Source organism: Colletotrichum spaethianum (assembly GCF_022836535.1).
Source record: "Colletotrichum spaethianum MAFF 239500 DNA, contig19, whole genome shotgun sequence".
NCBI lineage: Eukaryota > Fungi > Ascomycota > Sordariomycetes > Glomerellales > Glomerellaceae > Colletotrichum > Colletotrichum spaethianum.
In genome coordinates, this window is record NW_026054789.1 from 621,550 (window position 1) to 633,642 (window position 12,093).

The window sequence follows — 12,093 nt, forward strand, 5'->3', positions numbered from 1 at the left end:
AACCGAATGAATGTCACCCGCATCAACTCGAACCTCAGTCTCGGGATGCAGCCAACTTATGGATGTAAACGAGAAAGCAAAAGAAATGGAATGGTTGAAAAATCCCGTACCATATGAGTACGTTCCATATCTGTCCCTCGGTTTGATCTAGGCCTCAGGGACGAAAGCTTTGATACAGATAATCACAGCTCTGCGACAGGCAAAAAGGCAGGCATAATGCTATTAATCCGCTTCATAAACGCATCTACCACTTTACACATCGAGCGCCGTGACCCCCTCCGTCGTCGCCGCGCTCTTCTTAGCCGAACTCATCCTGTATCGATCCGTCTGCCTTCTCCTTGACAGGCGACTTCACCTCATGCAGCGGCGCAGTCTCAAGGCTCGCCGCCGGCGCCACCCCACGCCCCATCATGCTTGCCCTCCTCGATCTAAGATCCAAGGGCTCGCTCTCCTCGTCAAAAACGAGCTCCTCCACGTCCTGCGAAGGCGATTGGTTGCCCTCGTCCTCTACGTCGAGCTTCTCGTCAAGGTCATGCTGTAGGCCACTTACAAACTCGTTGGCAAGGTTGAACTTAGAGATGCCGTTCTCGTGCGGTAGTTCAGAGTATATCCGCCCGGCCTCGTTGAGACACCGCTGGGACTGGATGTACTTTTGTTGGGTATGCCAAGCCTCTCCAGCGAGGATGCACCACATAGACGACTTGCGCTTCCGATGACCCCATGCGCCGGAGCCGATGCCTGGTTTCGAGGCATAGCAGACTGCTAAACGTTCCTTCATGAGAGCGTCGCCGACGGGACCAAGGATCTTCGAGTCGAGAAGGCGGATGCCCCATCTCACAGCATCGTCGACGCTGCTTCCACCCCTGAGTCGCAGAAGCTCAATACCCAAAGTCAGGGACCGCAGTGCGCCAAAGGGGGAGCTGCAACGTGTGTGGTAGGAATAGAATGCCGCCTCCAACATCTGGTCGATCGTCTCGGCGCGAGACTTGGAGGGCAAGCTCTGCGGCATGATAAGAAGACTAGCGGCAGCCATCTCGTTGGCTGCTGCATGATACTTCCATGCTTTAGCGTCGCTGAAGTCGGATCTCAGCAGGTCATAAGTTGAGTGTGCCAGTTTCCAATCCCTCAACATGAAGGCGAAATCGGCGAGTTTCCGCATTATCGCCTCAGATGCGTCTGGACGGTAAAAACCGAGTGCGTCGTAGGCGCTGGACGAGCTGCCACCTCCCACCACCGAGTTCCGTGAACTGCTGCCGAAACCGCCCCACTTCCTCGACAGATTCATGAATCTTCCCGTAATACCTCTCCTACGAGATGCCACTTGATCGTTCCAGAGCGAGACATGCCGCTCCATGGTGGGAATAATGGACTGTGTCACCATCTCCCTCACAAAAGTCCGAATCGCCGTCGCGTCTGACTCAAAAATGTACCTCGTTGGATCCTCAAAATCTTCCTGGTCTTCGCTGTGCCGGATATCCGCCATCTCTTCGGCCGCCGACATCCAGTCACTCCTGGGTAGCGGTATGCTATCATCGTCGGTCTCGGCGCTCTGTGTGCTTCGTAACCGTAGCAAATGACAATGCAGGCCTAGGTGGCGCTTCATTTGATCGAAAAGAGCGAGTGATCGCGTGATGTCGTCGCGCTCCTCGTCGTGTACCAGAACATAGTACCGAAGGTAATCACCGTCTACCCAGACAGGCAACTTGTTCTCGCCGGAGCTCGTGTCGTTGTATAACTTGCGAAGGTCCTCTATAGGCGATGGACTGCGTGAGCTGATGGCAATCACGCAGGCTACTGGATGCGCAAAAGTCTCGTGAGGTGACACAGGGATGCCAGACAGCAGCCTACGTAGGTATAATGAGTAGTAGGGCGAAGTGGCCTCAACATCCAGACCCTGTCTTGTCAAACCATGGTGCGGCGCGTTCAGAAACGATTCTTCAGCATAAGAGAGGTGGCGGTCGACCACGCTCTCAACATCCTCGTAATTGCCCCTTGAGCTTGAGGAAGACCCGGATTGCCCGTTGGCAACGGCAGACTGTGCTCCTTTCGCACCGCCAGCGTCTGGGTGCTCAATGTTGTCTCCGAACTTGACGAATCGAATAGAGTAGTCCTCCCACGATCTACTGGCACCGTTGCTGTCTCTGATGGTGACTTTGCCCTGGATCTGCTCTCCGAATGGGCGCAACAGTTCCCACACGCCGTTCTTGAACCCTTTGTCCTTTGCCAGCTCCTCCGTGTCTGGCGAGGCGTAGATTGCAACGTGGGGTACGTACGCCTTCATGATGAGATTACGCGGGTCACCTGGGCTGTCGGAAGCGCTCTCGATGAGTGACCGCCCTGCTGGGCCTCCAAAGACCGAACCGGAGAGCGGGCGACCCGGCGAGCCCCTCCCCATAGGAGAACCCGATCGCGATCCCGGGGGCGTCAGTGTCGAAGCGAAGAGCGGCGCAACTGAGGGGTTCGATCTCCGGTACGGCAGGCTGACTTCGGATTGCGATAGCGGCTGGCCCTCCGGTACGGACTGCCTCTTGGGCAGTCTCGCAGTGGATGCCGCCATCGGCAGCGCCTGGAGCGGATCGGTGGGCGATGCATCGTTGTCCGGTGACTGCATGAGGAAGGCTCGGTGAGGCGTATCAGTCGAGACCGACTTATACCCTTCTGCCTTGGTCTTGTCGAAAGTGGGAATTTATTATCCCGGTCAAACGTCGAAAGGTGTATGCTGTTCTAGCATTCGTATTGCAGCCGGATGGCTTTGGGCGTCGTAATCATTAGGGGGGGCCCGTGGGTGGATCGCAGGAATAAACGGATGGTCGGCTCAGTCTAAAGCTACAATAGAGGTCAGCAATCATGATGTCTGTACCAGACATATTCGGCAGTGACGACGTACAGAGACTGTTCCATGACGATGCCACAAGGTACGCTGCAGCATGGCCAAATTACCTCCCAGAAGCCGTCACTGTCAGGTTCGACGTGGGAGACCACTCGACCCTCTGATAAGTGACTAGCGCCCCGTCACATGCATGCCCATTCGCGGAAGACGGGGGATGTAGGGGACCCCTTGTTGCTCCACGGCCCCTGCTTTTCTGGTCGGGCTACCACGTCCGTGCGTCGTAGATGTGCAGTGATGTCGATAGCTGGGAACATTTAGCAATTGTTGAACATCAAATTGTATAGCTGAGACCAACGCAACTCCCGCGATACCCCTTTGCAAAACCCTCTGCCGGGAGCGAAAGCCTGCGATCATGCCCTCCGATCTGTCATCATACCTAGCGACGCGCTACCTAGTAGCAGATCCGAAACCCACCAAGAAGCGCAAGCGCAAGCAAGCCACCGAGAACCAAGGCCTCATCATCGCAGACGACGACGACGACAGCGGCTGGGGCAACTCCACAACACAAGACGACGATGCAGAGTCGGGACCCGCGCTCGTAGCAGGGACATCAGCAGAATTCCGACGCACGAAGAAATCAAACTGGAAGACTGTCGCCGCCGGTGCCAGCAGCACTACAAAACCAAAAGACGATGACGGCGCTGCGGCAGCCGACGCGATCCTCGCCTCGGCGGCGGCAGAAAATGCCCGAGCCGCCCAAGCAGACGACGAGATGCCCGTCATCGAGGGCGGTGAAGAGGCAGGGGTGATCAAGATGAGTGACGGCACGCACGCGGGCCTGCAGAGCGCCGCCGCCGTGTCGGCGCAGCTGCGTCGCAGACAGCAGGCGGAGGAGGCCGAGTTCGCGAAGCTACGGAAGCACGGCAAAGAAGAGGAGACTGTTTATCGCGACGCCACGGGCCGACGAGTCGACGTATCAATGAAGCGCGCCGAGGCCCGCAAGCTGGCGGCGGAAGCAGAAGAAAAGGAGCGGCAGGCCAAGCTAGCGCCCAAGGGTGACGTGCAGCTTGAGCAGGCGCGGAAGCGCAGGGAGGCGCTCGAGGACGCCAAGCTCATGACATTTGCGCGGACGGCGGATGACGAGGAGATGAACAGGGAGCTCAAGGACCAGGAGCGCTGGAACGACCCCATGGCGCAGTTCATGAGTGAGAAGACGGGCGGTGGTGGCGCGAAGGGCAAGAAGGGGAAAAAGAGGCCGATCTACAATGGCGCTGCGCCGCCGAATCGTTATGGTATCAAGCCAGGGTACAGGTGGGATGGCGTGGACAGAAGCAATGGCTTCGAAGGGGAAAGGTTCAAAGCGATCAATCGTAGGGAAAGGAATAAGGGGCTGGACTATGCTTGGCAGATGGATGAATAGTGAGGTGCCTAAAGACAAGCCATGGTTGAGGATCACGAAGTACCCGAATCCACGTCTGGTGATGGTAGTCATTACAGCCAGGCTCTATTCCATTTGAAAGTCTGAAGAAACTTCCAATATGAAAGGTTCCCACGATCACGTATAGAGTCAGGGGTAATTATCGGCCACAAAGCATGATCCACCATCTCAGGCTTATTTATCAGTTTCTATAGCCCAAATCATCTGCATTGAAACGCTGCATAGATGATCTAAGCTCTATGTCTAGGAGCTTAGCAACGTTGAATGTCTGACTAACATCCAGCAGCTGCTCACGTCATCTACTACTACTCAAGTACGAAGTTGAACCCTACAGAGCTGGACAACCTGTGGGAAGCACCCATATCAGTGCGGCCTCGCAGAACACCCCCAATCGTATGGCCCCTAGGTCGCCCTGCGTCGAAGGATCTTGTCGGGCCCGTAAGCGCAGTTTGCTTTGACGAGCTTGATCCACTCCTTGCGGTCCATTTGACCAGGGCCGTCACCAATACGGCCTTGGAACCTCCTCATGAGGTTGCCGATGCTAATGCCACCAGGCAACTCGGGCAGGGCGTCAACAATCTCGGAGGCCTCAATAGGCCCGTTGGGCGATCCAGCACGTGGAGCCGGAGAACCTTCAGGGAGAGGCGAACCGGGCTTGGAACCTTCATACACTGTCAGCATATACATCGCAGAGGGAATATTTGAAGAGCATGCTTACCAGATGTGGCGGGCATGGGACTACCGGCCCTCGAACCGACAGGTGTACCTCTCGCCCCGCTGCCAACGAGCTTGATTTTCTTCTTTCTCAACTGACCATCTGACATCTCACCCCCGGTCGCTTCTCCATCACTCATGGCCCCCTTGCCCAAGTTGCTCTTCAGGCCAGCCGAAGGCGTCGACGATCGACTTTGGTGCACTGAAGCCGCAGCATGCTTCTTAAGCTTCTTCCGCGATGACTCGTTGCCGCTAGATTCGGACAGGTTGGGAGATCCTGGACGCTTCAAAGACTTGCCCTTCTTAAGAGCATCTGTGTGTTTCTGTCGGCCAGACGGAGTTGTGTTGCCCTTGGAGGAGATGCCCGATGCTGTCTTGTCCTTTGAGTCTGGATCCTTGTCCTTATTCTCGTCTTCTTTCTCCTTGTCTTTGTTCTCTTCCTTCTGCTTCTCTTCATCGGACTCATCTTCGCTCTGCAGATGCAGTTAGTCGAGTTGAGACTTCTAGAGTACTTTGGGAACCTTACCGATGAGGATTCAAAAGGATCGTAGCCACTGGAGTCGGACTGGTAGATGGTCTCCTTCTCTCGCTTGATGAGAGCCTTCTGGGTCTTTTTACCCTCTTTACGGCGCTCCTCCTCGGCCTTCTTCAGCTCGTTCATTTCCTTCTCAACTCGGCGTTCATCAGCCTCGCCGAAGAGGTTGGCGCCAAGCTGGTCGCGACGAATGCGGTCATTTGCCTCCTTGTACTCCTCGTCGTTGTCCTGCTCCAAGCCAGGATTCTCATCGTCATCTTGGAACTCGTCGCCCTCCATGTCAATCTGATCGTGATCCAACTTTTCTTCCCTGGAAGCCGCTCTGAAGGTGCTACTTTCCGTCTTGATTCTGGCGGGGCCATAGAGGGCATGTCTTGTGGCCTCCCACTCTTCTTGCTCGCTCTTCTTCTGCTTATCCCGCATGTACCAACGCCCAATGTCTGTCTTTTTGCTCATCAAAGCCTCGGCTTCTTCGAGCCTCATGGTGTTGAAGTGAGGCTTGGCGGTGAATTTGTACCATTTCTCCAAGGGGACAGCAGCAAACTTGCCATCGCGAGTAGCAACGAAGCAGACTGTGGTCTCCGACAAAGGAGCAACATAAGATCCCACCCAGACATTTTTGCCATCAGCATCCTCTAGATGCCAAGGAAGTGCCTCCTCGTATCGTAATTCCTGTTGCTTCTTCTCCTTCTCCGATCTGGGTTGTCGATGGAACTGGACGTCTTTCTCCTTTTCCTTTGGCTTTGGCTTCTTGTCAGCGTTGGGGTCCTTCAGGCTAGGCGCACTCTTTGCTAGCTCAACAGCCCGAACGGCTTCACGCTCGGCCTTGAGTTGTGCTAGTCGTTCCGCTTCCTTTTCGTCGACTGGCTGCGGCTCGGCTTGTTCCTGTTTCACTTCGCGACCCGGAGGTGGTTGGCGCGGGTCGCGTCGTTGAAGAGTAACAGGTCGGGTGAACTCCTCCTGGTTTGTAGGATCGATGCCTCTCTTTTCGAGGTCGGCTTTGGCAGACGAGAGTTTCATGACGTGGTGGCGTACGCCGTCCCTCAACGCCTTCTTCGTCGTCACGATCTTGAACTCCCTCACATTCTGAGGCGCGGGATCGAGCCAGCCACCGTTTGCGGCTCGTCTAGCCTTGATATCTTCTTCGGTTTCGGGTCGATGTAGGCCATGGTGGCCCGATGCGCCGGGTGACGGCCTAGCTCCCGACGCAGTCTGCAGACCCCCCGGCGGGGGCCGCGAGGCAGCTGGTCGCGGAGCTCCGGGTCGTTTGCGGGCAACGAGGGGATCGCCGCGAGGTCTTCGCTTGATCGGAGGGGGGCGTGGCTGGCCGGGCTGCGCAGGCTGCTGGGGTTGCTGGCCATTCGAATTCTGGCCGTTTGGTAGGCCGGGCGGAGGCGCGCTCATGATGTAGCTGTAGCGCACGAGGGGAATGCCCTGAGCTCGGCGGATTTCTTTGAAGATGCCGGTCCGCGAAGTTCTTTCCACGATGACCTCCCGTGTTTCCTGTCAAGCCCAAGGCTGAGGGGAAGAACTAGGCGTGACGACGAGAGGAACCGCTGCGGCGCAATAGGCAAGAGCGGATGGCAATAGGCGCGCTCATGCGACTGAGCTGCGAATATCAATGCTCGCCGAAAAACCTGCTGAAATGCCTCGGCCGATGGCTAAAAATCCACGAATGGATGAATATGAATGAGATCGCGAAAAGAAAGTAGTCGAGGCGATGACAATGAGTAGAGAGCCACAGTAGGGACGAGGTGCGAGCGGGAAAGGTTGATTGGAAGGCGCCCCCCGAAACCAGGCCAGACGCAGTCAGCTTGGGAAGCTTGCAGAAAAGCTAGGCGGTGGGCTGCCTGGTCGAGGTACCAGTGCGGCTGTACTCTGCCGGCAAAAGTCTGGCGCAAAGTACATGAGGCTTTGGGGCTGCAGGTTCGCAGTACTTTCCTGGCGGGTCTGTCACAGTGCCTAGTAATGGCAAATCCGCCAATGGCAGCCGCATCGGGAAGGGGGTCCACAGGTGCCTTCGGCCTCACCAGGACGTCATAGCCGTACATGGAGCTCAAGGTGCAGCCGCCAGGATTCATATTAGTGAGCACGATCTTTAATTTGATGCTGCGCTGAACAAAGTTTACTCGACCGAGGGGCAGAGAAATCTAGAAAATGATTGCTCTTGAAGGTATTATGTACTCAACTATTATCTTCCCGCTTATTCCTAAGCTGGCTTGTAAACCTACTGAGCGGGCTTTCTTGATGAACAGCGGTACCTCGCACAGCAAACAACTGACAAAAGAAATTGTAAGGAGACACGGTTCCTTGGGGACACGACAGTATGGGCAAAGGGATAAGAGAAATAGACGTCACGAGAGCGAGAGCGAGAGAGAGAGAGAGAGAGAAAGAGAAGTGGAAAGGCGTGTATGCTTGGAGCCGTCCCTGGTTGTCTTGTCAATAGTGAGTTCGGTAACCTACTCCGCTCCCTTGCAGTGTCTGATATGTACAGTTTGAAATTCAATCAATCCATAGACTTAAGAGTTGTGCATGCCAAACAATCCAATTCATTCCACGGATTATTGGTCTCGACTTTGCAGCTGTTCCACATCCAAGTACAGTTAGCGGAGGCCAGTTTCCGTACAGTGACAGAGCGCGCTTGTGCTGGGCAGAGAGCCACGGTGTGGATTGGGTTCATACTGTAGCCCCTCATCGCAGAATGTACCTTCCCCCACGTACAGCTTTCAACTTACTGTCAGTTTCATTTACACAACCTCACCTTACAGTTCTGAGGTGATCAGCAATCGGGAGCTGATGCCGAACTGCTCCATTTTAGAACACCCTCCCCCGCCAGCACTCCATCACATCGCGAATCTTCACTTTTCCCCAAAACATGCGTCCTGCACGCGTCTGACCAGGTAGGTTCTCTCTGGCGCCACTATCCAACGGCACACATGATTGCTCATCCACCCCCACAGCAACATACCCTTCCCTAACCGTGGCCAAATCCACTGCCTCACATGCGAACGGACTCGAAGGAACTATCACCATGCAAAACAGCCCGGGAAGATCTGGTCTTGACCAGTCCAGTGGCTCTCATACCAATGGCCTTGAGGATCACTTGCGAAACCTGATTCTCACCAACGGAACCACGGGAACCGGCCCAGCTCACTTCCCTGATGCCCCGCGAGCGACTGCACCTCTCTCTAGCGATGGCTCCATGAATATGAATGGCCCCAATGCCTTTCACTCTGAGGATCCGTCTGGTGGCTCGATTCCTTTTAACAGCAAGCCTCCTGCCTCACCCAAGGCTGCCAGGAAGCGTCCAAACCAGGCACAGAGGCGCCAGATGAACGCTCAGTTATCCATTCCGATCGATCCTCGCCCGTCGCCGCCTACGCAACATGGACGCCCGTTCTCAGGCTCACCCAACTACCCGTCCCATAATCCTGGGCTCTATGCCAACAGAGGCAGATACCATCCTCATCCAGGCCCCCATCATGGACCCAGTCAGACGACAGGCCCCTACGGCGGTGGCCAATCTCATTCACCCAGACAAAACGGACACCATCATCTTGCGCATTCTGACGCATCCCGAAATCATCAAGACCAGCACCTCAATGGCCGGCAAGACAATGGTTCGCCGCGTTATCCGCGAAACAACCATGGCACGCTCTATAGTCCCCGGAGTCAACACCACCAGGTTCGGCCCGAGGAGTTGGAGAACCAGGCTGCCTATCTAGAGGGGCTTTGCAGCACGCTTGTTGCGGGCGCTGAAATTGAACGAGGAGAAATTGCTGAGAAGGAGGCATTCCGCATCAAAATTGAGCAGGTTTGTCGGGCTGCCATCACCGAGTATGAGGTGACTCAGAACGGTCTGGGAAACTTCCCTCCGCCCTCGGTGCAATTGAAATGCTTTGGCAGTCTTTCTTCTGGCTTCGCAACAAAAGCATCGGACATGGACCTCGGCCTAGTTTCCCCCCTTTCGCTGCCTCAACCAGATGCGGCCGGCTCCCCGATCCCTAGGCTCATCGAGAAGGCGTTTCTTGACCTCGGCCTTGGAGCTCGCTTACTCACTCGAACAAGAGTGCCCATCATCAAGCTTTGCGAGAGGCCGCCCGAGAAGTTGCGACTGGATTTACTAGAGGAGCGCGAAAAGTGGGAGAAGGGCATTGTGGACACCGAACATGTTGACGTTGCGGAGGAGGACGAGAATGCGGAAATTGAGTCTCACGTCAAGGAGGTTACCGACGAGTCAACCGACGATCCGACTAGCCAGAAGCCGGAAGGTTCATCCCTTACTGAATCTACAAACGAGCATAGGCTGCCAACGATTCGCCAGCCCGAGAACCAGTCCCTTTCCGCTTACTATAACGTTGCGAAGAGGACTTTGAGAAAGATGGGAGGCCGGGATGTCACGCTTTCGAACTGCCGGGAACTTGCAGAAGAGGACTATGCCATACTCAACAAAGTCTGCGAAGCGTTCTACAAAGGTCTTCGCGACCCAGAACTGAAGCGCAGACTTTCGAACTACCATTCCCTCTCTTTCAAGCAGCTTCCGAATGTCCCCAACTACCGCTCTCTGGCGGGTGTCTATGCGCAGATGGAGGGCGAACGAATCGTCATGCTGTGCGAGTCAGACGCCGCCATTGGAAGCGCCGAGGACACTGAGGATTCGACCCGTATGTTGATCGCATCATGGAAGACGCTTCAAAACCAGCCTCACTTCGGCATTGAGCCCCTTACCTACACGAAGCAACTGCAGTTACACCTCGAGAAGCTCAAGAAGCTCCCGACTGCGCAGCTGCTCACCCTCGAGCAGAGCCAGCATGAAGCCGCTGCTGGGTATCACGCGAGAACTCTGAAGATTCTGTCAAACCTCCGGCCCCGCAACGACGGCGATGCAGAGGCGGCAAGACAGATTATCATCGACAGATACACCGCCGGCATCTGGCCCAGCACCGTTCGTGCCCAGGTCCGCGAGTTCGTCGATAGCACTAAAGGAGCACTCAGCCTTGCCGCCGTCGCACGTCGTCACAAGAGCCTGCAGCTTGCCCTTGAGTTGGATAAGGCTGTTGAACATCAACTCTACGACCCGAGTCTCGAGAGTGACATAAGAGAATACATTTCAATTCTTCGGGGTCCCATGCGGGAAAGTATGGTCCAAGACTCGCAGTATGACTACGTCATCCCCGTCACGAAGCAGAACATAGAGACCATCAAGCGCATGCGCGACCTCAAAGATCCCGCCAAGATGGCTGTCAACCAACCTCGCGACCCCTACAAAGACAAGCTCGAGTTCCCTAAGAACGGCGTCGGCGTCCAGTGTGACATCAACTTCGCCGCCCACCTCGCTCTGCACAACACCCTCCTCCTGCGCTGCTACTCCCACACCGATCCCCGCGTCCGGCCTCTTGTCCTATTTATCAAGCATTGGGCCAAGGTTCGCGGCATCAACACGCCCTACCGCGGAACACTCAGCAGTTATGGCTACGTCCTGATGATGCTGCACTACCTCGTCAACATCGTCCAGCCTTTCGTCTGCCCGAACCTTCAGGCCCTCGGGCCCCCGCCGCCGCCCGAGGGAATGTCGCCCACCGGCCTTGACGAGAACATCATGTGCCGGGGCCACTTCGTCGGCTTTTGGCGAGACGAGGCTGAGATCCTGCGCCTCGCCCAGATGAACCAGCTCAACGGTAACCGCGACGCCCTCGGCCAGCTCCTGAGGGGCTTCTTCGAGTACTACGCTCAGAACGGCTCCATGAGCACGTATCCGGGCCGAGGCTACGACTGGGGCCGCGACGTCCTCAGCATCCGCACCCCCGGCGGCCTCCTCTCCAAGTCTGACAAGGGCTGGACCGGCGCGAAGACTGTCATCGAGTATCGCCCCAATGCTGCCGCGAACTCCCCCAGCACTGACAACCCTCCTGCGCCGCAAATGGCTCTGAAGTCCCCCATCGACCCGCCTACCCCGACCCCAACCGCCGAAGGCGCCATCACCCAAGACGTCGCGTCGCCCGGTCTTGGCAAGGCCGCCACGACCACGGCGACGGCAAACAAGAACGGCGAGGTCAAGGAGGTGCGCCACCGCTACCTATTCGCCATTGAGGATCCCTTCGAGCTCGACCACAATGTCGCCCGCACGGTCACGCACAACGGCATTGTCGCCATCCGCGACGAGTTCCGGCGCGCGTGGCGCATCATCAAGGCCGCGGGCTCGGGCCACTTCAACGAGGAGCTGCTCCAAGACGTCGCCGCCGTCAAGGAGGAGGGCGAGAAGAGCTCGTACCTGCAGCTGCTGGACGAGATCCACGGATGGGAGTTGTTTGAGTAGAGGTTTCCGGCTTCTGCTCATATCACGCACGCATAAAAAAGTGGATTGGATGCTGTACTTCAAACCTGACGGTAGCAACAAGCAAGAAGGGGAACCAAAAAAATTTGTGTCAAAAGCGTCAAGAGTGTCAATTGCTTGCTCGGAGGAAACTGCGCTTGGGACGATATTACGACTTCAAGACGAACCAAGACCAAAAAAAGTTGAGCATGTATGTATTGTATTACTATGTCTAGCTGTAGTTACTCGAAAGAGTTGAATTC

At 56.0% G+C, this 12,093-nt stretch overlaps 4 protein-coding genes across 4 annotated transcripts; 2 read left to right on the top strand and 2 right to left on the bottom strand.

The window, feature by feature from the left end:
• Positions 1-298: 298 nt before the first annotated feature.
• Positions 299-2,611, bottom strand: ColSpa_07601 (transporter aclS; the record flags this gene model as incomplete). Its single annotated transcript, XM_049273813.1, has 1 exon — positions 299-2,611. The coding sequence occupies one exon, from the start codon at positions 2,609-2,611 to the stop codon at positions 299-301; it is 2,313 nt and encodes a 770-aa protein (XP_049129770.1).
• Positions 2,612-3,242: 631 nt separating this feature from the next.
• Positions 3,243-4,250, top strand: ColSpa_07602 (pre-mRNA-splicing factor CWC26; the record flags this gene model as incomplete). The annotated part of the gene is made up of 1 exon (XM_049273814.1): positions 3,243-4,250. One exon carries the CDS (start codon positions 3,243-3,245, stop codon positions 4,248-4,250), a length of 1,008 nt encoding a protein of 335 aa, XP_049129771.1.
• Positions 4,251-4,670: 420 nt separating this feature from the next.
• On the bottom strand, positions 4,671-6,921 carry ColSpa_07603 (transcription initiation factor IIF subunit beta; the record flags this gene model as incomplete). The annotated part of the gene is made up of 3 exons (XM_049273815.1): positions 4,671-4,939; positions 4,987-5,455; positions 5,509-6,921. 3 exons carry the CDS (start codon positions 6,919-6,921, stop codon positions 4,671-4,673), a joined length of 2,151 nt encoding a protein of 716 aa, XP_049129772.1.
• Positions 6,922-8,903: 1,982 nt separating this feature from the next.
• On the top strand, positions 8,904-11,833 carry ColSpa_07604 (terpene cyclase atmB; the record flags this gene model as incomplete). Its single annotated transcript, XM_049273816.1, has 2 exons — positions 8,904-9,137; positions 9,203-11,833. 2 exons carry the CDS (start codon positions 8,904-8,906, stop codon positions 11,831-11,833), a joined length of 2,865 nt encoding a protein of 954 aa, XP_049129773.1.
• Positions 11,834-12,093: the final 260 nt, after the last annotated feature.